This window comes from Solanum verrucosum, unplaced genomic scaffold (assembly GCF_900185275.1).
Source record: "Solanum verrucosum unplaced genomic scaffold, falcon-dt-bn FXZP01000125.1, whole genome shotgun sequence".
Taxonomy (NCBI): domain Eukaryota; kingdom Viridiplantae; phylum Streptophyta; class Magnoliopsida; order Solanales; family Solanaceae; genus Solanum; species Solanum verrucosum.
In genome coordinates this window covers 2898117-2925992 of record NW_026019923.1, presented here as the reverse complement: position 1 = coordinate 2925992, position 27876 = coordinate 2898117, and the positions used below count along the sequence as shown (strand labels likewise).

The 27876-nt window shown below is 33.2% G+C and overlaps 3 protein-coding genes across 3 annotated transcripts; 2 read left to right on the top strand and 1 right to left on the bottom strand.

Moving 5' to 3' along the window:
* The first annotated feature begins 58 nt into the window (after positions 1–58).
* On the top strand, positions 59–5195 carry LOC125824997 (IQ domain-containing protein IQM3-like). Its single transcript, XM_049504350.1, has 9 exons — positions 59–577; positions 753–867; positions 2835–2900; positions 2989–3077; positions 3262–3349; positions 3557–3703; positions 3791–3883; positions 4141–4242; positions 4606–5195. The coding sequence occupies exons 1-9, from the start codon at positions 192–194 to the stop codon at positions 5080–5082; spliced, it is 1563 nt and encodes a 520-aa protein (XP_049360307.1). The 5' UTR covers positions 59–191; the 3' UTR covers positions 5083–5195.
* A 794-nt stretch (positions 5196–5989) lies between these two features.
* On the top strand, positions 5990–15708 carry LOC125825060 (uncharacterized). Its single transcript, XM_049504410.1, is given in 10 exon segments — positions 5990–6018; positions 6051–6245; position 6306; positions 9047–9241; positions 14018–14131; positions 14210–14287; positions 14553–14618; positions 14801–14866; positions 14987–15259; positions 15261–15708. Coding segments are annotated over 10 exon segments (1452 nt in total). The 3' UTR covers positions 15696–15708.
* Positions 15709–16153: 445 nt separating this feature from the next.
* Positions 16154–25890, bottom strand: LOC125824920 (subtilisin-like protease SBT4.15). The gene is made up of 11 exons (XM_049504267.1): positions 25744–25890; positions 25326–25417; positions 24716–24816; positions 24479–24619; positions 23706–23811; positions 22833–23340; positions 22142–22242; positions 21255–21476; positions 20504–20612; positions 19299–19515; positions 16154–16739 (listed from the first exon to the last, which is right to left on the bottom strand). The coding sequence occupies exons 1-11, from the start codon at positions 25822–25824 to the stop codon at positions 16183–16185; spliced, it is 2235 nt and encodes a 744-aa protein (XP_049360224.1). The 5' UTR covers positions 25825–25890; the 3' UTR covers positions 16154–16182.
* Positions 25891–27876: the final 1986 nt, after the last annotated feature.

The following is a 27876-nucleotide window of genomic DNA, read 5'->3' as shown; positions in this document are numbered from 1 at the left end:
GACTTACCGGCGAAAAAACGCAGTCTATATATATATATATACACACAAACTCCGTCTCACTCATTTCATTCTCCGGCGACTATTTCTCTCTCTACAACTTTCTCTCTCTAAAACTCACTGGACTTCGTTCGTTGTCCGAATCTCAAGGCCTTTTGTAGAGCAGAAGCAGTTATTTGACCGAATCTCTCTCAATGGACGTCGAAACTACCGGCGTGTCAAATTTTGATCTCAACAACTCTTCCTCTCAGGTTAGTTCTATTCATCCGTATAGAAAACTCATTGACATGTCGGCTTGTAAACTGACGGAGCTCCGTATTCCCGATTTTCGGAGCTCCGACGACATGCCGGAACTCGAAGGATTTGGTTCGCCGGTTTCTGCTGGTGTAGAATGTGAAAACGGTATGGTTTCGTTTCCGGCGTCTCCTTCTGTATCTGAAAATGGAGGCCGAGAATGTGATTTTTCTGAGTCCGTTGAAAAGACGCCGTCGAATGCCGCGAAGAGATTGCAGAAAGTTTATCGGAGTTATCGTACACGGCGTATGTTAGCTGACTCTGCTGTGGTAGCTGAAGAGCTTTGGTACGAGTTTTAATAATTTACTTTAATTAAATATAATTCATTTTTTATATTAACGTGAAAAAAATTGCATCTTATAGTAATATTTTTTTTTTGTAATTTTGTTGAATTTTTAAACTCGATTTAGTTTAATTCAACTTTAAAGATTAGTTAAATTAACTCTGTTATTTGTATGAAGGTGGCAAGCAATAGATTATGCTCGGTTGAATCACAGTACTATTTCATTCTTCGATTACTCGAAGCCGGAGACGGCGGTTTCACGGTGGAATCGTGTCGGCTTGAATGCTTCTAAGGTACTCTCCGTCTCAAATTATCTATCGTACTTTTCTTTTAGTACCATCACCATAATTGAACAACCATAAGATCAACATAATTGAGGCATTGGCTGTCTTCAATAATAATTGCTACTAAGTATAAAATAGGATAATCTTGTCTTAAACTTCTAAAATGAAAAAATAATTTGAGATAACTATTTTTAGAAATCAAGATAGATATTGAACTTCTAGAATAAAAAATAATTTGAGATAACTATCTTTAGAAATCACGACAGATAATTTAAGACAGAAGAAATATTATTTATGTTTTACTTTGTAGATGATTGATAGTAAACTATAGGCTAAATTATGCAGAGATCTCGATACCAAGCTCAGGGATTAGTTTTACTATTTGTATAGTTGTACAAGTTCTAGTTCATATAAATTGAAAATTATTAAAAGACCTTAAGTATTATACTATTCATTGTTTTTTATAGTAATATAATTTGCCTTTCTTTTAATTTACTAGAACTAGCACAAGGTCCCATAATTTAAAGCTGTTTTTGTCATGTTAGGTGATCTTTCGTATTCCACTCTTTATTTTGTGTGGTACTTAGCATAGTCCCCACTAGTGGCGGAGCCAAAAATTTCATTAAGGATATTTATTTATTTTTTTAATAAATGAGTTGAATGTTATTTATTTAACCTAGTGATTCTACCATGAACGATCTAAACATTTGTCAGTATCAAATATAAACAATCGAGTTTTTCTTCTTCTTTTTGATGCATTGACTTTATATGATAAAAATATATGATTATTGTTTTTAAAGTGAAATATTGATAGAACAAATGCGTCTAGCTTTACGAAATATAAATCACACCAGTAGGAATTTTTTTCTTAAAAAAAAGAAGGGGATAAAATGCATGTATTGATTTTAGCTTTGGGTTTAAAGTTGTTAACATATATAAACACAATTTTTTTAATGTAAAATGTTGCCTTTTTGTTTTCACCATTCGAAAGTACATTATATCCTAGATAAAAATTAGAAATACATGATTTTTAATATTCAAAATTAAAATAATTTATTCATATATGTTACTCTATATTATTAAAATTTTAATATTAATAATTAAGAAACTTGAGGAGCATGATAATGGTGTGTGAGGTTGTGTTCTATATCAAATTAAAATTAAAACGGTTGTGTGCTCCATGGGATTCGAACCTGCGCACAAAGGGTGGAAATGAACAAGCTTTACCACTGTGCCACAGAAGAGTTTATGTTAAGGTTGTTCAACATTAATTATTTATCCCTTAAATACAGAATTTGACCTCTCTATATCGTTTAATTTTCTGGCGAAGCTGACCACCCTTCGATGGCTGTAGCTTTGCCCCTGGTCCCCACCTAAAGTTTTGCAGATATAGTTGTGTGGAATTATTCTCAGGGGTGGATTTACCTTAGGCGAAGGTGTGTCACGTGACACGGCTTCGTTGAAATTTTTTATTAAATAATTATAAATAACTGGAAAGCAAACTGAAAATAAAGAACAAATACAATAAAGTGACACTCCTTAAACCAAATATGAGCTTAGCTCAGTTGGTCAGGGTACTTCACTTCTGGTTTGAAGTTGGGTGTTTGAACCTCAATACCACCTTTTTCTTTCTTGGTTAAATTATTTAATCTAAATATATTTCGCTACACACATAAAAATGCTAAAAAAAATCTTAATTTTTTAATATAATATTATAATTTTTTAATTATATTTATTTTAAAATGTGACACCACTTATGAAAAATCTTGCGTACACCACTGATTATTCTATGCTACAAACAAAACAATCCGAGAACCCCACGGGTGGGATTACACTGAGTATGTTGTTGTTGTAGTAATCTAAAATATTTTGCCGGAGAATTAACATTGTAGTTGTAATGCAAAATTTTATACCGGGATTATTTTTCGCATCTGAAAAAACCAAACAAGTATTAACTATATATACATTCTGGTCAGGTTGGTAAAGGTCTATCCAAAGATGCTGAAGCGCAGATATTAGCTTTTCAACACTGGATTGAGGCTGTGAGTCTGTCCTTTTTACTCTGGTGTCCGCTCTTGCTTTATTCAATTTCATTATTAATGATTGATCTATGTGTTGTGGTAACTGTAGATTGATCCACGCCATCGATATGGACATAACATGCATATCTATTATGAAGAATGGTGTAAAACTGATGCTGGCCAGCCCTTCTTCTTTTGGTAAGGAAGCTGAATGCTGAAACTGGTATCACATGCATTGTCTCAAATGTAAATCTTCAGGTCGTCAAAGTCGTCAACATAGACTTTGATGACCTGAAGATTTACATTTGAGACAATGCATGTGATACCAGTTAAACGTTATAAGCTTTAGTCTGGGTAGCTTAGAATGACTAGGTATGTGCAGGTTGGATCTTGGAGATGGCAGAAAGGTTGATCTCAAAGAATGTCCAAGAGCTAAGCTTCAGAAACAATGTATCAAGTATCTTGGACCTGTATGTGCTGAATCTTTTGTTACTTATGATCTACATATCACGTAGTTTAGCATCAATCACGCACTGCAACAGACATATGTCCACGAAAATACTTGCACCAACAGCGCCGTCATACACTATCTAACTTGATTCCTTGTTATGCATGTCCCATTACCTGATAATAGGACACAACTCCTGATTGTTCCTTCTTAATCTTTTTATAATCAGCAAGAAAGACAACATTATGAGTACATAATTGCTGGCGGGCAAATACTGCATAAGCTAACCGGAAGTTTTCTTGACACAACTAAAGGCCCAGATGGGGCAAAATGGATCTTTGTGATGAGCACATCAAAAAGACTCTATGCTGGTGAGGTGAGTGGTATAGTGTTGCTGCATAAATTTCTTGCTTTTGTTTTCCTTTATTAATATAACTTTTTACTGTTCTGTAATGTCTTTCAGAAAAAGAAAGGAATGTTTCATCATTCCAGTTTTCTGGCTGGTGGGGCTGCTTTAGCTGCTGGAAGACTAGTGGTACAGGATGGAACAGTGAAGGTAGGTAAATTGATTTCAGTATCATAATCTTTATCTGAACTACTAAAAATCAAATTGATCAGGTAGATTATCTTTACCTTTGTCGGATATGATCTTTATATAACGCTGTCTGTGATAATTCTTTCGCAATTTCCTTGCAACTCCAGTACTCTACACCATATAATTTGCATATAGGCTTGTTATACCGAACTCTTTTGCCTTGCTGTTTACAATGTTTTACTTGAATTCTGCTACACTCTGACATCCTTTTTCTTCAGTCTATTTCACCTTACAGTGGCCATTATCGGCCATCAGATGATAGCCTCGAAACCTTTTTATCGATTCTCCAAGAACACGGAGTCAACGTGGATGAAGTTGAGGTGAGTGATTATCCATGTGTCTAGTCTTACATCCATATTTCTCTTCTGTATGAGAGGGCTGTTTATCACATTATCTACTTTTGAATGGCACAAAGACCCAATTAGTCCTCTATCCCGACCCCTAGAGCCTATTGTAAGCTATGTTGTTAGGACTCTTCAATATGACATTGTAAGTGTGTTTTTTGAGGATCCAACACGGGGCTGGAGACTTGGGGTGGGATTCACCTTTCAATACTCAAAGGAGGCAATGCTTACTAGGTCCCTAGGCCTTTTACCATACCGTCTGCTTTGGATCAAAATTGACTTGTGAGCATTCACCAAGTTCTAATCTAAATAATCTGCATCTTTGTGATCTGTCATCAGATAAAAAAGGCAAATGAAGACTATGACACCTCCGGAGATGTAAATGTAAATGTAAAATCTGTTGACAAACGTCCGCCAAAACTTTCAACTCCTCCACAAGCAGTGAAAGAAGAGAAGAAAGAATCAATTGGATCACCACAAGCTGCAACTAGCTGCTACCAGAGAACGCTCTCAGGCGGCCTTCACAGCCCGAGAACAGAAGTGCCAAAGACTGCTATACTAGAAAGGATCAATTCCAAGAAATCATCAAGATCATATCAACTTGGCCATCAACTATCTCGAGTCTGGTCAACAGGCGCCGGTCCAAGAATTGGCTGCATTGCCGATTACCCTGCTGAACTACGATGGCAAGCCTTGGAACTAACTAATGTTTCACCTAGACCTTCTCCATCATCAACTCCTAGACCTTTAGACGCTCTTTGTTCGCCTACTTGTTCTTCCCCAGTTTTCAACAATGTACTTGTAAAGTCTTCTTGAACTCAAAGTCTTTTTTTCCTTCTTAAATTCCATGTTCCTGCTACAATATACTCTAGCAAGTGTAAATGCCATTTGTACTTCTAACATTTGAGTATGAGTTATTCCCTTCCATATATGGTCTCTCATGCCAATCTAATTTGTTTTCTTCCAATTGGCCATAACATGATAATACGTAGTAGCTCGTACATGAAATTCAGAAGCAATGACGAGAGGGAGTTGCTCGGATGGTAAGCACCCTTCACTTTCAATCCGAAGGTTGTGAGTTCGAGTCACCAAGGGAGCAAAAGGGGTGGGAGCTTCCAGGAAAAAAAAATCAAAAGCAACTATAGTTTTAGTTAAATATTTTTTATTTAATTTAAATCAATCCAACTTTGCTCAAGTCTCGTGAACCAAGAATTACTTAAATTGGGCTAAATAATCTTGTTTATAGATGAAATTCAATTTTTTTAACCTAATTATATCAAATTACGGGTGACTAACTGACTAAATCTGTATTGACGGCTCTAACTAGTCATAATATCTTTTATCCTTATTTTTATTTCACCAGAAATAAAAACACACAAATGATTTATTTCATTTGTTTAGCCTTAGTGAACTTAATTATCCGACACAAACACCAAGACTATCAAAGACAAAAATAGTAATGTGATGCAGTGGATGAAATTATGTTTCAGAATCAAGTCTAAGATCTTTAAATGGGTGCTCTTCCCTGAATGGACCCTACGCGGTGCAAGTGTAAAAATAGTCGTGCTTCAATGCATGTACCGATATCGGGTGGAAAAAAAAAAGTAATTTGTTATGCTAGAAACTACTACCAAGTGCCAAAATTAGCTTTTGCACGTGTGGCCTCCACGTGTACGTTATAGATACATAGAGCTTCTTTTGTACCTATATTTATGATCTGGCAATGACACGTTGTACTCATTCACCGCTTTAATTTTTCCTCCAATTTCGTTTTCTCCATTCTTCTTCTTCTTCTTTTATCCTCTCTTATACCTCACTATGAATACCAAACCCATCGGAAATTCAACAACACGGCTGTGCACGGCGGAGCAACAGAGGTTTTCCGGTAGCGACGACGACAAAGATGAACTGGTGGATTGTGAAATGGAAGAAGCAACAAAAGCTTCGGTTCTACGTAGAGGCGGATCTGAAATTTGAAGGTTATGATTACTTTTTATAACCATTTTAAATTAATATACAATCTACAAACTTTTTCATAGCGTAGATAGGATATAAACAAAAATTATTGAATTCAGGTGAACCGAACCACCTCTCGACTATGAGGTTAGTTTGTTTTTTCAATTTAGATTTTTTCCTTTTTTTCATTATGGAATTTATATAGTTGATTTTAACTTAGAAGTATTAATTTATATTTTAACTTGCAGAGAAATAAGAGGTAAATAATTTAAACACGTCGTTGCTACGTAAATAGGTAACAAATACGACAAAAATAAAAATAAAAATAAGGCGGCAATGATAGAATAAAACCTTAAAGTTAAGTCGAGTTACGGAATTACCCTTTTTTCCACGTGGCAGCATTAGAAGGGGCCACATTCCTCCACCATAATGTCCTACGTAGTTCACCATGATAAATTCCTATTGGCATAAATGAAAACAAAACATATCAATATTATAAGTTGAAACAACTAGATTAAAACATAATAAGAATTGGATTTTAATATTAATTAAAGTAATCTATTTTAATTATTGTTTTTACTAAGTGTATTAAGTTTAAAGTGGACAAATAAAGTTGAGTGAAAAATAACTTTACAAGCATCTTACTAAAACACTAGTTGACAAGTGGCTTATGGAGTAGCTTGGTGAAATAGCTGATAAGTAGCTTACAACTGTCGGTGTATAAGATTTTCTACACCATCAAGTAATTTTTAAGATAAACATGGTAACTTAATTAAGTAATTAATAAAATATCTTTTGAATATAATTATAATCACGGTAAAATATAGTAAAGGAAAGTTGAGTCCTCTTTCTTCTCTAACCAAAATCAATTAATTAACCAAGTTTATTTGGTTTTCTAAATCTAATTATTTTTTTCATCAAAAGTAATTTTCAATGGCACAAATAATTTCTTAATTTTCATTGTTTTTTTCTTTTGAAATTTTGGCAAAGTCATGATCCGTACACACAAGAAGAAGACAACTATGAATTGTGTATACGGATCATGACTTTGCCAAAATTTCAAAAGAAAAAAACAATGATAATTAAGAAATTATTTGTGCCATTGAAAATTACTTTTGATCAAAAAAAATATTTAGATGTAGAAAAACAAATAAACTTTCTTAATTAAGAAGATAACTATGAATTGATTTTGGTTAGAGAAGAAAGAAGACTCAAATTTCCTTTACTATATTTTACCGTGATTATAATTATATTCAAAAAGATATTTTATTAATTACTTAATTAAATTACCATGTTTATCTTAAAAATTATTTGAGTGTAGAAAATCTTAAACACGGTCCGTGCACAAAAAACTCTTTTTTATTTAATCTATGAATAGAAAGCTAATTTAATTTTTTTTTTATATATAAATCTCAAGAAAAGCAAAAGAAAAATATCTCCCTCCACTGATTTCTTTGGCTATATTTTTTGTATAGTTATTAATTGTTTTATAACAATTTGGCCATTTTCATTTGGATTAATTCAATCTCTTTTTCCTTTCTTATATCGACTCATATTACATGAGCATCTTACTAAAAATATTTGTCTCATATTACTTGATCACTTACTAAATCAGGATATAATTAATTAACTTTTTTTTTCTCATATTACTTGTCTAATCAGGATATAATTGATTATTTTTTCCAGTTTATCCCTATAATTAATATGACACTTGAAAGTTTAAACAAATTTTAAAGATCTAAAATTTCTCTTTATGAACAAAAAGCAAAATAATAAATTGATCAATCCATTAATGATTTCTTAATTATCGTGTAGAATAAAAAGTGTCTATCTAATATCGAACGGAATGAGTAAGTGGTAAATGTTTTAGCCACGTTGGTGCCATGTAACACAACAAAAGGCGCCGCAGAGATATAATCGAAGCTTTTTTAAGACAATGAATTTACGAAATTAATGCCTTTTATTTTCCACGTGTCAGTATTTCAACTGGCCACGTGTCAGTACTTTTCCACCTTTTCTCTCTCTTAATTTAAAATATACTATTCACTGTCTATTTTATGTCAATCGTAAGTTTTGAAAGTATTTTTCTAAAAAAAATCTATTCCTAAATCAGGTACAATCATAGTAATATACAGTAATAGCATAAAAATAGATTATTTTTTTTAATTATTATATCTGCCGAGGAGAATTTGCTTTTTGCACCACTAACAATTTTTTGTTTTTGTTTAATGGTTTTTTACCCATATTCTTTCATTCTTATTATTTTCTTTCGTTCATTTTGTAAGTAATCAAGAGCTCTTAATTTCTTTATAAAAGCCGTAACACTTAGGGATATCAAAGTGATCGAGCCAATTTGACCTTATGTAGAGCAGAACGCGAGAGGACATATTGAATTTTTGCGAATTGAGTACATGAATCAACTCTTTCTTTTAAGTCGACTTTAAGCTTATATCGATAATAACCAATTTGTGAATACGTGCTTTTAGAGTCCAAATCATTTCATGATGAAGTATATGAATCGACTCTCGGTTCAAGTCGATTCTAGCTATTTTAGTTATGTTTTTTTAATGTTATTCATATCAATAACTGGTTTATGAATGAGTACGTTGGAAGTCCAAACCCGCGCCCCGCCACATTGCCATCATGTGCCAAGCCTCAATATGTGACATTGTCACACACGTGGTCTTTGCTGATACAGTACAATAGTGGGAGTGTGCATTTTCTCTGATTTGACATGACACGTGTCACTCATTCACTACCCTCTTTTTTTTTCTTCTCTTTTCTCTTCACTTTTAATTTTAATTTTATTTTTTTGGGTCTGCAGTTTGTTTTTCTTTTCAAAATGAAGGACAAATTTACGCCGCCGTGCAAGGCGGAGGAAGGGAAGTTTGCTGGTGGAGATGGAAAAGATGAACTGGTGGATTTTGAGATGGAAGCAGCACAAGCATTGGCTTGTTTAGCTCATCCAGGGAGTAGAAGTGATGAGTTTTCAGTTCCAGGACCATCTGGTCGCTCTGAGGTAGTTTTTTTTTTTTTGAATAGAAGAACTTTTTTTCATGTTTATTTGGAGTTATTATAGTCGATTTCAACTATTTTGTGATTTTGTAAGTATATTGTGTGTGTGTGTGTTTTGAAATTTTGATTTTGGAGTGAATATTGAGTTGAAATGGGTAAGTTTATGATGATATGTGTATATGTATGCAAGCATTGGTCATATGCGAATTTGTGTATTTGTATGATGATTATTGAGTTGATTTCTCATATGGTCGTGTTCAAGTAATAGTTGGCTATTGGCTATGGAAGTTGTGAGTATTTGGAAAAAGTAGTTTTTGTTTTCAAATTTGAAAAATGATATTTGAAAATTGGAGTTGTGTTTGGGCATGAATACAAATTAGAGTTGTTTTAGAGTTTTTGTTAGTAGTTTGAAGTAAAAAAGTGGTTTGTTCTTCAAATTTCGGAAAAATCACTTTTCTTTCTCGATTCCAATTTCCTTCAACAAGGGAAGTGCCTTTCTAAGATAATAGCTATTAGTTAAGTGACTATACCAGAAATCAACTCGATGATTATTGTACACTGTGACTTCCACGATTGGAATTGTAGCCTTCTAAAACTCTGCTAGTAATCTTGGTTACAATTTGGGGTGAGTTAGGAATGATTTCTTCTGTTTTAATGAAAATTTTGAGTAGTGAATAGTTTTGTTTATCGTTCTTGTGCTTTGTTTTTCACATTATTTTGCTCTGTATGGTTTGTTATGCTTTCTCTATTATTTGTTATGTCTTAGTTGCTAAGCCTTGTTTTACCTATGTATTGTCCTTTTCAAACTGCCTTGTCATGTGTTGAGCCGAGGTCTTTTGGGAACAACCTCACTATCTTCACGAAGTATGGGTAAGGTCCAAGTACACTCTACCCTCCCCAGACACCACTTATGGAAATATGGAAATACACTGGGTATGTTGTTGTTGTTGTGTGTATGCTGAAACGACAAAATAGGGTGCCTTGTTTTTACTTTGAAATCTACAATTCGGGGAATTTTGCAAGCAAGGGCGGATGTACGATTAAAGCTACTGGTTCAGATGAGTTTAGTAACTCTGCCCCAGACCCTGTACATGTGTTTATGTGTTTTGGGTATATGTCCTTTTCTGAAGAGCACATATCCGGGTACTATTTTAGGTGCAGATTGTTATACGGATTTAATAAGTAAGTCTGAACAAATATTAAATGTTGAACCCGTTAATTCAAATGATCAGCGAGTATAGTTGCATCCTGAATCCGTGAAGTTCAAATCTTAGATCCTCCGATGTAAATTGCACCAGATTCTTTAACTTAAATAGCTACTAAGTTCTCCGGTATAAACCAGTGGAAAAGATAATTCACATATTTCAAACATAAGTAGCTCAATGAGCTCATTAGAGGCAGTTCCAAGATTTGAACTTGAATGTTTTCAATCTGTAAGATTCTTTGGCTAAACTCATTGTACTTTACAAATAATGGGTTCAAAATTTAATATTTGTTCAAAGTTTTTGGGATTTTTCACATATATATATGTCTGGTTCTTGTCGAAAATACTAGGTTAACTTGAACCCATTGTGCAAAGGTGGATGCAGCCTTTGGACCGTATGGTGTCTTCACTTAATCTTGGAAAAAATAAACAGTTTTCTTGATTTAGTTTGCAATGGTAAAGCCTTCTTGTGAATTTCAAAGAGTTCTATATTAAACTCCGCTTGTTTACTATCTTTTCAGCAAGTCATTTTAATGGAAAGCTGTTAGAAGAAGATGTAAGTTTCCTCTAAGAATTTCACCAGGTAGGGGGTTTTCAAGGACAACAATGCAAGGTGTTTTACTATTAAAAGTTCTAATACTGTTTTCTTTTAATGAATTCTCGCTAAATGGGTTTGCCCATATGAGTTCCATGTTATATCTTTACTTGTGGTTTGTCCTTAGAACTGTTAGAGAGGGGTGGCTGAGACAGTAGATGCAAAAGATGGTTTGGAAAAAGAGTTCGCTGGGCACCCAAGGGTGTGGCCTAGTAGTCAATGGGGTGGGTTGAGAAGCTTGAGGTCTCAAGTTCAATTTCCAGCAGAGACAAAGGCACAATGATTTCTTGCCATATGTCCTTACCCTAGTGGACAGATCTACCTAGTACCTGTTGTTGGAGGGAGGTGATAGGTATTCAGTGGAATTAGTCGAGGTGCACGAAAGTTGGCCCGGACACTACGGTTATCCAAAAAAGGAAAGAAGAGCTAGCTGGTCTGACATGATTTTTTGGGTTAGTATATGAAATGGTGGTTGGATTGTTAGTTCCCATGTTCTGTTCTGTGGCTTTTTGGGTAGGGCTGGAAGCTTTGTATGCCATTAAAGCTTTGATTAATGCGTGAAGGAGGACTGAAATGGGATGAGACTTTTAAGTGAGGAGGAATTGTCCTGTGATGGGGCTAAAGATTGGTCTTTCTGCGCTTGAAGAAAACCGTTCTGTTTTTGTGGAAAAACCGCTCCTTTTGGATCATTAGCTTGGCTATGGTTATGGACCTCTCTGAAATGGCTCTCATTTTCAGCTGCATGATGACGAGAGGAATTATGTTTGCGGGAAGGTGAGTGTTAGTGATGTAGTCTGAGTATGGGTGGTTACTGGTGCAGCAGTGAGGGAGGAGATAGTAGCCGTTGTAAATAGTAGGTTATCAGTCGGTTTATCATTGGTTAATTGCGGTGGTGGATCTGGTGGGTCCGTAGGTGGGGTTGTGGGACTACTGGTGGTCCAAATAAATCAATGGAGAGCATGTAGTGAGAACTTACATATTTCCTTTAATATTTTTTTATAGCTCGAGCACATTATTTAATAATATCTTTTAATTTTTCGTAATTATATACTTGTTGATATTGGTACTCGCGCGAAGTGCCTATCGTAAAAGTAGTACTCTATATTATAATTTCATGCACACTGGCATATTCAATGTATGTTTCTATCTAGCATTATTCCATGCTTGGGCAGAATTCAAGAATCAATTCATAAGATAAGACGGATCATGGTTATCTAGCATATTCTTGCCGTAGTTGGGTGTATGCCCATTCATAATATCAGCTATATCTAATGGATAATACTATTCTTTAGTTTGCATGTATTTACTCCCAGAAAACTGTTAGTTCCTGAGTATAGAATTGAAAATGTGGCTGGGGGATAAAAGAAAATCCTAAGTAGGGGTTTCTCTCATTGTTATCGTCTCTTTATAGGAGGTGGAAACATCTTTTCAAAGTGTTGATGAATCATGAAGTTCAAACTCAGACATTACAGTTTCATGTATGTATTAATGATGATCTGTTTTTTGAAACTGGTAATTTCAGTGCTCCTAGAAAATCAACTATCTGTACTTCCATCAACTATAAATTATAATACGTTCTTTACAACCAAAAACATACAGATACAATACAATTTGTCTTGATCTTCTGAAACGGAATTAAATCTATCTTCAAAGATCCTCCCATTCCTCTCTATACACCACAACTTCTTCTGACTCTTACTGCCTCCACTTCTGTTCCAGCAGCTGAGAAGATCTCCTGTATGTTATGGCATTTCCATTCCTCCTTGCTCATACTATGGAATAAACCCCTAACCTGTGCTGTAACTTTGCAATGTAGAAAGAGTTAGACACTTAAGACTGTTGGTTTCCTCTGCCTCCTGGCATAAAACATATCTTGAGGCTATTTCTATGCCCCTTTTCTGTAAAGCTTCATGTGTGAGGCATGCTTTCCTGGCCACCAACCATGAAAAACACTTACCTTGTCGTGTTTGCTTACATGCCTATTAAGGGCTTATATGATGAGCAGTATCAAATGACATGTCTGATCAGTACCGTATAACATTTCGACATTTCCATACGGAGAAATAGATAAAGCTATATCATATTCTAATTTGGAACTGCTATAAGGATTTTGGCATGCCATTTTGAGTTTCAATTTCTTGAAGTCATTCATCTAGGAAGATCGAGGTTAAGATCCCTTCCCAACTCTCTTCTTCAACATTGATGCTTGATATTAAGAATTTGTCATTGCAATGACTACTTCGCTACTCTGGAACCACTCCCTTTCCCTTCCACCATTGGTATAGTACGTGTCGCCAGTTTAGTGGAAAGCTGTTAGAAAGAGCTGTAAGTTTCCTTCCACTAAGAATTTCACAAGGTAGGGGGTTTCAAAGGACAAGAATGCGAGGTGTTCACTTTTAATGATTCAAATACTTTTTTCCTTATTGAATTCTTGCTAAATGAGTTTACTCTATGGTAGGAAAATAGAGCAGAATTTAGATAACAAAAAAAGCATATATCTTTGTGCTGCTTGGCTCTAGAAACTTTACACAACTGACAAGAATGTCTTCTTGAGGCAACCTATCTGAACTTACAGTTGTGAATTATTGGTTGCTCGTAGTGGAAGTTAGACCACCATTTCCATAATTTAATTGCTCGATCTAGCAGATGAAGTTGTATCATTAACATTGTTGTGGAATTGCTGGCGTTCTCTCTTATGGAGAAGGCACAGGTTAGAGTAGTTTGTCTAGTGCAACGTGGGCTTAATTTTAGCTGTTGACGGGATTTTTCTGTCTCTAACAACTTTCTTGAAGACAAGTTAACACTTTTATCTAATCCAGTTTCTTGATGAGCATTTAACTCTCATTTAGAGGAAAACAGTACTCTTAAAAGAAAAAAAATAAAGGATCTTGTTTATCTTTATCTAAGCAGACACATATATTGACTTTTGATATATTACCAGTTCTTTTGGAGGAGTTGAGTAATTCTTTTGCTTTTAACAGGAACAAGTAATAACGATACAGTCCGAGCAGGAATCTGAACCAAAAACAAGCCCTCAGCATGCTCTGAACTATCCACCAGTTGCCAGCAGAAGATCGAGGCAGAATTTGACTGAGGTACTGAAAATTATTGATCTCTCATCCTTATATCCTTCAGGATGTCCCTGCATTGTTGCTTGATTTTGGTAATCTCAGGAGGAGAAGGAAGAACGAAGACTCTGTCGTGTGTTAGCAAATAGAGAGTCTGCTAGGCAAACAATTCGCCGGAGACAGGTATGCTCATCTGAGGGATTCTTTTGGTAACATCAGTTTATAAGCAAATTTCAGTTAACTAATTCGAGTTGTATGGTTGTTGTTTATTCTCTCCCTGCGGAAGCTATATGTTAGAAATTACGTCTGCATCCTGTTCACTTGTTAATAATAGAGTACTTAATGTCATGGCAAGGTCTTTATTAATGCAATAGCACTTCATGTGAAGTCGTGCATTTCTTGTGTTTGTATGAGAACATATCGTGCTCATGTAATTATTTCTTCTTAGGCAATGTATGAAGAATTGACAAGAAAAGCAGCTGATCTTTCATCAGAGAACAACAATCTGAAGAAGGTATTCAGAATTTCTTTTCACTTGTATTATCCGAGTTTTGACAAACAACTTGGTTGTGAAAGTAATGTATAACTTAGTCCATGCGATCTTAAGATACTCGTCCTACTATTACATTTCTTTTTATGGTCTGCTACAAATCTCCACGAACTCATTTTTTGCTGGATGATGTTTGTTACAATTAGAAAAAGGAGCTGGCAGCTAAGGAGTACGATTCTTTGAAGAACGAAAATTCTACCTTAAGACGACAGGTAATCCTGGTTTTATCGAGGAAAATATCAAATTAGAAATTCAGACTATGAAAGAGAGATATAATCCACCTGAACAGTCACATGTGAAAAACTATAACGAATGACTTTGGCGTTCTGCAGATGTCTAGAATAGAGAAGGCTGAAGCAGAGGGAACAGATGGTGCTTCTAGGTCGAAACCTGTAGAAATTTCCACTCCAAGCCCAGCTCCAGCTCCAACTCCGACTCCAGCTCCGACCTCTCTTTTTAACCAGCCTCCTATATTACCTTTCTTTTGGCCATCCATTGTTCAACCTTTCAACTTATTACAGTGTAGTACCCAAAATATTCCTGATATTGCATCAGTGGTGCCTTCACCTACTGCCGGCGAATTAAATTCTATTAACAGACAACAGAGTTTCAAATCCAGGAAATCCACTATATGTACTTCCCTTCCCTTGCTTGATCCCATTTCATCCTCAAAACACTCCATTTCTTCCTTGGGCCTCTACCGTTACTGGAAAACATGCCGAGACTTCCTCAGCCACAACTACCCAGGAAACCGAGACGGAACCTGTGCTTGGTTTTCCACCAGACTCAGGTGCATCTGAGAGAAGGCGGCAGCGCTCTAGAGAAATGGTCCCTATGACTGATCCCTCTCGACATCAACAAGACGATACCCCTGATCCCAATGCTGTCTCTTGTACCGCGGGACATGGAGGAGATACTTCAGAAAAGACAACTCAAGAATCCATCACCTGCTCTAGCGAAAAGACGGCAGACGCCATTGCAGCAGCAACAGAGGCTCGGAAACGAAGGAAAGAGCTACTGCATTTGAAAGGTCACCATTAAACTTCCCAGGCATGAAGTTTGGCGAAAAATATTGATTTGTTGATGGTCAATCTCTACAGTAGAAGGTGCACTCCTTTTCGGTTTTTGTCTTAGTATATATATATATAAGCCATCTTTTAATTTCAGTAAGAGATAGATGTAACGGCAGCAATACATTACAAGTTTTGTGAGAATTTTGGTTTTGCTAAGAGTAAATATTAGAAGAGGATGTAAAATATATGTGCTCCTGTATTTTGAACATTTCAAAAGTTTAAGTTTGTTAAAGTACTATCACCAGTATAGAATGTCTCTTTCTAAATTTTGAAATAATTTACGTCAGCCCCTCATCAATACTCACTAACTAGCTAAATCTGATGCGAGCCCCTCATCAGGCGAATTAACAATGGCGGAGCCAGAAATTTCATGAAGGGTGTACAAGAAAGAAACAGTAAAAGATAAAAACCAAATGATTCAAAATCTTAGTATCTTATTGAACAATATCTAGCTTTTAATACACAACATTAAATAATGGCCTATAAACTAAGATAGGACTTTTAACATAAGGTTTTTTCCCACCCCACACTAAAGAACTAGAAATGTACCATGATTTATCTCTAGTGAACTTTCCCTTCAACTCAACACTAAATGATTTTTTCTCATTCACTTTACTAAATGACAAAATATTCGGCACAACATTTATAGAAAGACACTTTGGTCCCCTAACTTTTGCTTTATACACAGCTTTGCCATTCCCAACATATGTCACAGTTCTATAAAAAATTGCAGAAATATCACTTTCATTTGGATTTTGAAGTTGCAAGTGTATTGAAGGGTAATTTAGTCCATCTGCCCCTAATGCTTTTGGAATGCTTGAACAGTTGTACATTTTGCTTCCAGTGAGTAAAGCTATGTTTGTACTGTTATAACCTTCTTTGCAAAAATAGCCTATATATGAGTTAATATCAAGATCATATATTAAACCAGGATTAATTGCCTTTCTTGGATTTATTTGTCCTGATCCTGAGGCTAATTCAGCTCCCACTGGCCTAATCTTCATAGATGTAGCTGAAAATTAACAAAAAAAAAGTTCATTAACTTCTATATAACAACAATATAAAATAATTTTTACGCTATCAGATCAAACATTGATGAAGCTAACTACTAGCGAAGGAAGGTTGGTTAAATCTTAAATTTATAGTAAACTTGCTGATTTCGCCAGTCTCATTTTTTGTGATACACTATGATTCAATAAAGAGTTCACGAAAAAAATATTAAAACACTTTTGATATGAGAAGTTTAAAGTTATATTGTTTCTAAATAAGGAAGTATGACATTTTTTTCGGAACAAACTAAAAAGGAAAGTATCAGGGGGACATATGGATTCTGAATTGATTTTTACCCTATCAAGTCGCCAAGTGGAGCATCTACCGTTTATGGAGGATGGTCAGGTGAACATCCTTCATTAAAATAATTATACAATACTATGTATATATAGGTCTATACAACAACAATACAAAATAACTTTTACACTATCGGGTCAAACATAATGAAGCTAACTATTGGCGAAGGAAGGTTGATTAAATCTTAAATACTTTTAGTAAAATTACTGATTTCACCATTAAGCTTGCCTAAGTAGATATTCTCGCCGTTCCATTTTTTGTGATACACTATGATTCAGTAAAGAGTTTAAAAAAAACAAAAACACATTTGAAATGAGAAGTTTAAATTTAAATAGATTCTAAGTAAGGAAGCATAACATTCTTTTTGAAACAGACTAAGAATGAAAGTATCACACATGAAAAAGGACATAGGGATTCTGAATTAATTATTACACTATCAAGTCGCAAAGTGGAGCATCTACCGTCAATAGAGGATGGTTAGGTGAACATGCTTCATAAAAAAAATTATTCAATAATGTGTATATATAGGTCATATATTATGTTTTATACATATATATTAAATTCTGAATATACAAGTGATACTAAGAAAAAAATAGGAATTAACTACAAAATTATTCTCTAATAGTAGGGGTGTGCAAAAATCGAACCGGCCGATAAATCGAATTGAAAAAAGTGTTATTGATTTATTGCTATTGGGTTATTGGATTAATGGTTTTATGAAAAAAAATTATCGAGTTATCGGTTCGGTATTGATTTTCAATATTGGGTTATTGGTTTAAGAGTTAAGACTATAGTAATTTAATACTTTTACATATACATACATATTAATAAATATTAATCTCAATAACTTAATAGTTATGTCTTTATCATTTAGCCATCAATTCATACTTTGTTGTGACTTTGAGTTCACAACTTTACATTATACAAATCATCAAAACCTAAAGTAAGAATCATATTCCTCTTTATTTCTCTTTGTGTTACACATGTATAATTCTTTTCATGTTTGTTATTATTATTTCTATTTTATGAGTTTTGTAAAGTTACATTATTGTTTTGTCGTGTCAAATTTATTAGAGAAGTCATATATTTGTTTTATAAGCATATTTTATTGGTTAAACTGAAAATCGATAAAAAATTATCTTATTAGTTTAGCGTATTTAAAAATCGAAAATCGATAAATCGAACCGATAATTCATAAAACCGAACCGAACCGACCGATGCACACCCCTTAAGGCTGGGCACCGGACCGGAATGGGACCACCGGACCGGAACGAACCGGTACCGGACCGGAACGGGACGGTTTGACCGGGTTGTTGACCGGTACTGGGATGAACCGGACCGGAACTACCGGGATGGAGGCTCAGTTCCGTCCCGTCCCACTATATACCGGGATAGAACCGGGACGGACCGGAATGGACCGGAACGGAACGGGATGGGATAAACGGGACGACACATATAGCTATTTCAAAAAATAATTATTTTTTTTTAACTACGAAAATACGAATGTTTTTTTTATTTTTCTAAGTTATATTCATTTATAGTATTTAAGTTTTAAAATTTATAATAATTTTACTTAAGTTTATTTTAAAGATATTTTTTTTAATTTTTACGTATATAAGTTTGTAAGTTAAGTTTAATAAACTTTTTTTTTTTAGTTTTTCAGCTTATGTAGTTATGTTATAAGTTTTAAAGATTTGAATCTTTTGAAGTTTATAAGTTATTAAGTTATACTTATAACTTGTAAGTTAAATAACTTAAGTTTGTAATTTTTAAAAAATTAAATAAACAAAAAAGAATGCTAATAAAAGTAAATAATGAAAAAAAAATTATTTTTTATTTTACCGGTATACCGGTACCAAATCATGGTACCGTTCCGTTCCGTGTACCGGTTCAACGTATCCCATCCCGTCCCGAATACTACCGGACCGGAACGAACCGGAATGGTACCGGAACGGACCGGAATGGTACCGGTACAACCCGTTCCGGTGCCCAGCCTTACCCCTACTATATAGTCAAGCGATAGCTAACATGATTTTTTTGATAATCCGTAGATAAAAGTTGTATGTCATTAATTCAATGTTTTTTCTTTACCAGGAATGAAATTCGTGGTGTGGTCACTAAAGCTACCTAAAAAGATAACTAGATGTAACCGTCCATGACAAGTACTCAGATTAATAACCCGAATTACACGTGTATAAGTTTGAGACAGGTGTCGAAAATGTACCGGTTGTCATGAGAGCAGATTTAATAGCCGCAGGAGACCAATCAGGATGAAAGGATTTAACATAAGCAGTGGCTGCAGCAGCATGTGGACAAGACATTGAAGTGCCTGAATCAACATTATACTTAACCATTCTCTTGTCTTTAGTTCTATCACCATTGATAGAATTCAATCCTGTAAATGCAGCCAAGATGCTCAATCCAGGGGCAGATATGTCAGGCTGCCACAAATAAAATAATAATAATACTTCGTGTCAGAGCAGTAGCAGAGTTAGAGTTTTCACTAAAAAAAGTCAAAAAACAAACACATGTTAGATGAAAAAATCAAAGAAATTTAACATATACTCCATGGGTGACATCTGAAGAGGATAAAGTATATGTAGTCTAAGGATAGTCATAACGTAAACACATGGCGACAAAAAAGTCAAGGAGATTTAACATATAGTATACAACACCAACATACCTATTGTTATCTCATGTGTGACATCTGAAGAGTGTAGAGTGTACGTTGTCTAAGGATAGCCAAAACATAAACACACGACAACAAAAAGTTAAGGGAATTTAACGTATAGTATACTACAACAACAACACCCATTATTATCCTACAAATGACATTTGAAGAGGGTAGAGTGTACATAGTTTAAGGGTAGTCAAAACGTAAATACACAACGACAAAAAAGTCAATGAGAATTTAACATATAGTATACAACAACAACACCCAGTGTGTGACCACACATATAAAGTTAGAGATAAAGAGGTTGTTTTAGATAGACCCTCCACATTTAGCATATAGTATATACACATAAATTTGCATTAAGAGAAGTCCAAAAGAAAATAAATAAATAAATATATGAAGAAGTTAAAGAGATTCAACATATAGTATATTGATATAATTATTTTATCTACCTATTGATATAAAAGAATTTTCTAATTAAGGAGTGTCAATTCGAGCAACATAGTCCGAGTATTACTTTTGAATGGTGTTAGGCCTATGGCAAAGATATACTTAATTGTTTTACATAAAAATACTTTTTGCACACGTAGGTAAAAGTTTACTTTTATGAAGTAGTGTCAGATGACATTCCTTGATAAAATGACGTTTTTGCCATTTGATAAAATATTTATATAAAATATGTTTTTGCCTATATACATCGAAAAAACCAATACGAAGCGGTGTCTGATGAAACCATTAATTCTCATTTTTTTTACCTTGAGAATGTTGAGACTGATTGATTGGGGTCCTCTAGATGAGAAAGAAGGCACAAATGGTGCAGTCATGTTCACAGTTCTTGTTTTGTATATCACAGCTTGAGGGGATCTGAATATTCATTTAAAAAACCATCAGAAAAAAACATGATATATTATTCAATGTCGAAATCAGAATTTTTAGAAAGAAAAGTACAAAAATATATTAGTACACATGAAAAAATTAAGAAAATTCAACATTTACTCTCTCTCTCTCTATATATACATATATAAAACATAAAAAACAATTTTGATGTCATATATACTTCATGAAAAATTGATAACAACTAAATTTTCATGAGGAGAACACCTTTTTCCCTTTTATTAATTAATTCATTAAATAATATCAATAAAAGTTGTGTTAGAATGATAAATTTTTCCTTCATTGTTAACCGAATGTCTCAGTTCCGAGCTCAAAATATGAAGCTCAAAAACATATTATTTCATGGCATGAATTTGAATTTAATTAGTTTCCAAATACGAATAACACCCTATATAGAATGGAAGTAAATTAATCCATAAATATCGTGATAGAATGATATGTTTCTCTTTCATTCTTAATCACATGTCGTGATTGATCCCTAGGTATAAAGTCATCTTTTCTTAGGAAAAGTTTTACTTCAATATTTAATTTCATGACATGAATTCAAATTTAGTCAGTTTTATCAATACGAACAGATACCGAATGAAAAACAAAATTCACAAAGAAACTTACTTTGTAGAATGTATGTACTTCTCAACTTGTGCAGCATATGTTGTGTTGATACTTGTTGATGATATATATGTAATAAATGGAGTGTCTGTCATTTTGTCAGATAATATAATTGTACCAGCTCCTTGTAATCCTTTTAGGGCATAATCTTGTTGATTACTTCCAAGACAATATACTATTTTCCCTTTCACTTTGCTCTCATCTAAAGTCCCATAATCGCACGCACTGGAGTTTAAGAAATAAATGAAAACTACAAATATATAAAAGGTGTGGTGACAACATAAAAATATAAATGTATCATGTTTGTATAGGTTACAAATATTTTCCTTTATGTTCGGTGAAAATCACATGTTATACTATATTTCATGACTAATATATGTGTTATGATCAATACATGTCAGCATTTTAAAAAGTAATGATGAGATAAGGTTAATAAGGAATAATATATTGTTTGCAAAATAAAATTGGAGGATAAGTAATAAAAATAAATCTCAATTTTCATTTCAATAAATAAGTTGAATGAAAAACCTTTGATTCATTTATCATTATAGGCAGACAGTTGTGATATTCTTAAACCTGTTATATTATTAGTCTCGTTATAATATTCTTGAAATTTATGATTTTAAATAGCCATAAATATTTATTTGGGTCGGGAAGAAAAAAATGAAAATTTAAAACAAATTGAGGTTGTAAACGTGTCATAATGTTGCAGATTATAAGAACAATGCTTTTACTTTATACAATATTATAAATATTTATGTAACTATAAAAACTTTTCATTACTGGTAAGGTGAGTCATATGAAGTTAAATTGTTTTCAAGAGTATAGAAATGTACGTTTGACTCTAAACAAATTAATAAAAAAACAGTGTCACATAAATTGAGACGTACCTTGAATTTCCATAATAAGATGCATTCTTTGCTTGTGCAAGAGTTCCAGAGGTTAATGAAAACCATTTTTTCGTTGGTTCAAATGTGTTGACTGAAATTCCCTATAAAAGGAAAAATATATTAATTTATCATATAGCTACATTGGAGCTCTGATTAAATCCGGATCGCACTCTGCAGGGCCCATTCGGAGGTGGCGCTCCCAACAGGATTTTCTCCATACCCAGGGCTCGAACCCGAGACCTCTGGTTAAGGGTGAAGCACTCCCTTATTATATATAGAGGTGTCAAATCGACAAATTAAGTTAAATTTGAACGAGTTAGTCATTGTTCTTGATGAAATTATTTTTCATGGAGTTTTTTTGGTTTCCCATTCGGTGTTCGAAGTCCACATTGGAGCTCCGATTAAATTCGGATCGTGCACTGCATGACTCATTCGGAGGTGGTGCTCCCAACATGATTTTCTCCGTACCTAGGACTCGAACCCGATACTTTTGGTTAAGGGTGAAACAATTTCGCCCCTACACCACAACCCATGTTGGTATTTCCCGTGAAATCTATTACTACTATTAAACAATGACTATTTTTCAATCGCTGAGGCCGATTAGGTAACACAAACATATATACATATATATATATATATATATATATATATATATATATATAAGTGAAATAAAAGAGTTTGTGTAACTTACAGAAATAGCCACTCCATTACCCAACATAGCATCAGTCTCAAATTTTCTATCAGCGCTAGTAGCAGCCACTGTGAAAATCCATGGTGCTACATTTTCAATAGTTCCCAAATCAGGCCCACTATTTCCAGCAGCACAACATGTCAAAATCCCCTTTTTTAGGGCATGAAATGCTCCAATAGCAATTGAATCCTCGAAAAAATCACGCCCTCCGCCTCCAACGGAGAGGGAAATTATGTCCACCCCGTCGGAGATGGCAGCGTCGAACGCGGCTAAAATGTCGCTGTCCGTGCACCCCATGGACCAACACGCTTTGTAGGTGGCAATGCGCGCGGATGGGACCCCTCCGCGTGCAGTGCCTTCTGCTAGACCGTACAAGCTAGCGCCCGGGACGGGTACTCCACTGACCGTGGATGCCACGTGGGTCCCGTGGCCTTCGAAATCGGCCGGGGAGAGCTCGTTATCATTTCCTGCTCCTCCAAGATTGAAAAATTGTGCTCCGATCACTTTGCTGTTCATTTATAGAAATATTACTATGAGTTTAACTTTTATACACTAACATAAAAGAATCACTACAAAAACAGGAATTACCAACAAACAACTTTCTGAATAGTATATATATGTACTCTAAATCCTATTTAATGACAAAATAGCCACATAATAATAAAATCTTATTTTAGAATCAAATAGTGAAATGTTGAAATTTTACTACATATGGGCTAGCAGGTCGTATTCAATATTTACGTCAAATTAAACAATTTAATATTAGTAGTTACAAATTGAAGTAAAACTTTGTATCACATAACTAAAATTAAGCAATAACTTGTATTTATTAAATTGAGGAAAATATCGAGTGCGAATAAATTTTTAACTTACTTGTTGCATTTAGTGAAGTTGGCACCTTGGCCACATTTGCCTTTCCATTTTGAAGGTGGAGGCCCAAATCCTTTATCATTGAAACTTTCTGATTGAATCCATATTCCTAAAATATGTAAATTCCAAATAAATAAATAAATGTAAGTGTTGGTGACATACCAATAATATGTTGATCAAGTGATGGAATAAAAGCCATTATGTTTCATTATTTTATAGTGTGAGCCGGTTTGCACACACCTAGTGAAATGGGATGGATTAATAAGAGTTTTCAATTTATGAGTTCTGAATTTTAGAAAAGATATGTATTCTAAATAATTTATGTATACATATTCGTATATTTCTTAACATAATAATATAAGGTTTTAGCCAAACTAATAAAATTTGTTAATTGTTTACTATCTCTCACCAGATATTACTATCTCTCACCAATACAAATACTACATCAAAAAATCTTAATTGTTTATAATGGATACTGATCTATATTCCTAAAAAAAACATATACACATGTCATGACGATGGTGTTAACGCCAGTTCAAATGTACATTAATAATCCTATCTCGCATAAGCGGATTCATAATTTTGTGTATGAGTTTTAAATTCTAGTAAGAAACTTGTCAAAGTATGATATTTCTTAACAAATACAATTTTCCAGAAGATGTAGCTAGAACTCTAGCTCCGCCTCTAATCTCTATCATCAGATACCTACGATCTCCCACCCGTACAAATACCGTATCAAATAATTTTTGGTAATTTTTTAAACAATGGATACTAACCTGTATCAATAATACCAACAATAATATCACTTTCAACTTGATTTCTTTCAACATTCAATGGCATGCCAATAAAATCCCATGATCTTGTAGTAGAAAGTTGTCGAATTGTGTTGGGAAACACTGAAATAACATCTTCTCTATCTGAAAAAATAACAATATCATACTAAATTAAATTAAAAATTGACGATTTTTTTATAAAAAAATTAAAATTAATTGATATTCGATATTATTTCATACGAGATAGAAGGTCTGCTTCTTTTGGCAATAATTTTGTCACGAACCCGTTAAAGCTTTTGTCGTAACTGTGTAGTACCCTCGGTAGTTGTACTACTGCTAAACTGAAAATCGAAAAAAAAAAAAGAGACAATATTTTAAGACTCGAATAATTAATTAATTACTGGCGTACACATAATTTTTCATAGGGGTATCCACATTTTATAAAGTGAACACATGAACAAAAAAACTCTATTCAAATGGTATTTACTATAACTCTGACTAGTATTTATATTTTGAAATATATTCATAATAATAATAATAGTTTTTCATAAGAAATATAACTAATTAAATACTTCATTAGTGCATTCATTTTGAATCAAATAACAATTGAAGCAAAAATGTCTTATTTTTTGTTGCTAGGGTTGTCTTGTGTAGTAACTTCAAATTTAATCAAGCAGGATACAAGTATCTGACATCAGGTGAAAAAATAAAATAATATGTATACTCCAATCAATCGTACTCAACAAACTTTTGATGATTAACAACTATATCAACAATCAACAATAATAATAAATTCACACACACATATATAAATATATATATATATATATATAGGTAGAAATATATTTACTTTGATCCAAATGCTTGTTTGAGGATGTTGTTGTGATTGCTAAACAAGGACCTTGTGTCCTTTGGAAGTTCTCCCATATACACAATATATGACTGCAAATTACACATTATAATAACATGATCATTAAAAAAAAAATTAAAACATTAAAAAATGGCAAATATAATGAAACAACATCAACAATAACCAACAATATATTCAGTGTAATCCCACAAATGGGATCTAAGATGAACAGTGCGTACATAGCCTTAGTCCTACCTCGTGAAGATAAATAAGTTATTTCGAAGAGAACATCCATTTAAATAAAGCATAATAAACTCAAGTATGAAAGCGGATCGAGGATACAACAGTGAAGTAGACATGCTAAGCACACCGAAAAATAACATTAATACAAGAATTTTACAAAAATAAAATAAATTACCTTTCTTTGATTGTCATTATTTGCATTTGCACTAACTAGAAGACACAAATTGAAGATGAAAATGAAAATACTTCTCCACATTTTCTGTCTTTAAACTTCAATTATAATTATTTTTGTAGATTTAATTTAGTTGTAAGAGTTGTGAAGATTTAGATTTATATTGCTTTGAATGTGAATTTTTTTTCCATAACTACTGGGACGTGTTGACCTAATCTTTTGGATAAATGATTATTTTTTAATATTTTTGTTTTTATTTTAATTATTCTTTTAGATCTAGTTATGTGTTTGTGTATATTATTATGTAAATTAAATAAAAAATTTGAATTATTATGTGTTTGTGGAGTGGTTGGTGGTTAAAAAGATCCATTTATGTCTCTTTCCACAAATTATGGGATATAATTAATCTTGTAGCATAAATTTATCATTTATGTAAAGTTGTCATTTATGTATTTTTTACTGTCTGTATTTTCTATTTATATCCTCATTATTATATAAATGACGCAGATATGCCATTTTTGGCTAACCGAAGTGAAATAATCGTTTTTATTTTTTTTATTATTAAAATAAAAATCATGTACGAGTATATTTGATTATTCTCACAAAGTTATAACAATAATAATCTGAAAGGGTGTGTGTACAAAAAATGAATCACTATCTCGTGAAGGTAGATATATTGTAATCGAAAAATCTTCAACTCAAGAGCATCAAATTCAAGTATAAATAAGAAGAAATAATATGTAAAACATATAGAAGAAACTAAAAACGAAGTTGAGCAAAGCCAACATGAGAGGAATAAAAACATCTGAATGTACATAATTTTCTTTTTATAAACATAATAAATATGCAATTGAAATAAATCAACAATGGTATACATATAAAATTACAACGGGTTGATATGCTGCCAAACATATAATTTATACATCGAGAATTCACTTTTTCTAACTGAAAATGAGGTATATACTTTCAAATTCGTCTAAAAGTGATTTTCCACACATTTATTAAAAACAACAATAAATAAAGCATAAGGTCAAAATACTCTCCAACGTTTGATTATATCTACCATAATATGTTTTATCACACGTCAAGAGATATTCAATTATCTTGATTACATGACTCGATAACGATATGCAACGCATGTGTCAAGAAATAAGTTATAAGAAAACGGGAAAATCATTTAAAATTAGTAAAAATTGAACAAGTTGGCTTATGACCCAATTCTTGGCTCAACTCAGTCTAATTCGAAACAATCCAAGTAACTTTTGATTACTCGGCCTATTTTGACATGTTCAATATTTTCAGCCCAACTCGGTCATTTAAAACTCATCTCGATTTACGTGCACGGTAACAAATCATCAAGACATACTGATCTATTAGGTTTATAATTAATGTGGTAATTATGAACTTCTTATCATGTATTAGTTCTTGAGATTAAATTAATCAGTATGTTATTTGCTTTTATCCTATATAATGCTTCAAAATACCTTGCTCCAAATCAAATCAAGTAAAAGTTATATGATCGTCATTTCATTTTACTTGTTGTCCTTACTTTACTCGTCTAGGATATAAAGTTCAGTGCCAAAAAATAATAATAAGGAAGGCCCTGTGAAGTTTGCAACATTTGTTGTTGTTCAATACTGGCCAATTATCCTGGGTAATTGTCCCTATTTCTAATTCTCACTAGCACTAATAATTTATTTTTACTAGAATTTTTTGATAATTTATTGTCAAATATTCATTATTAAATATAATTAATAACTGATTTCACAATGAAATGCTGATTATTTTTATTTTTAAAAATATTTTCAGTTGCAGATTTTCCATTGTTTTTGTGTTGTGGGTCTCAAACCTGTTTGTTTATTACATTTACTAAGAAAAACATTGACATACTTTAAAATATACTTTCCACGTCCGTTGTGAAATCATAAATGTAACTTTGTAGGTAATGCAAGTTATACCCTAAAAAGTAACAAACTTTATTAAAGGAAATGACAAATATGGAAAAAAAAATTAAACATCCATCTTGAACTTTGAATAATTCAATTATTTTGAACAATGAAAAAAGGCCCAAATATTCAATTAGGCTTATAATTTATATGGTAATTAATAGTCAACTTGCTTTACATTTAATTAATT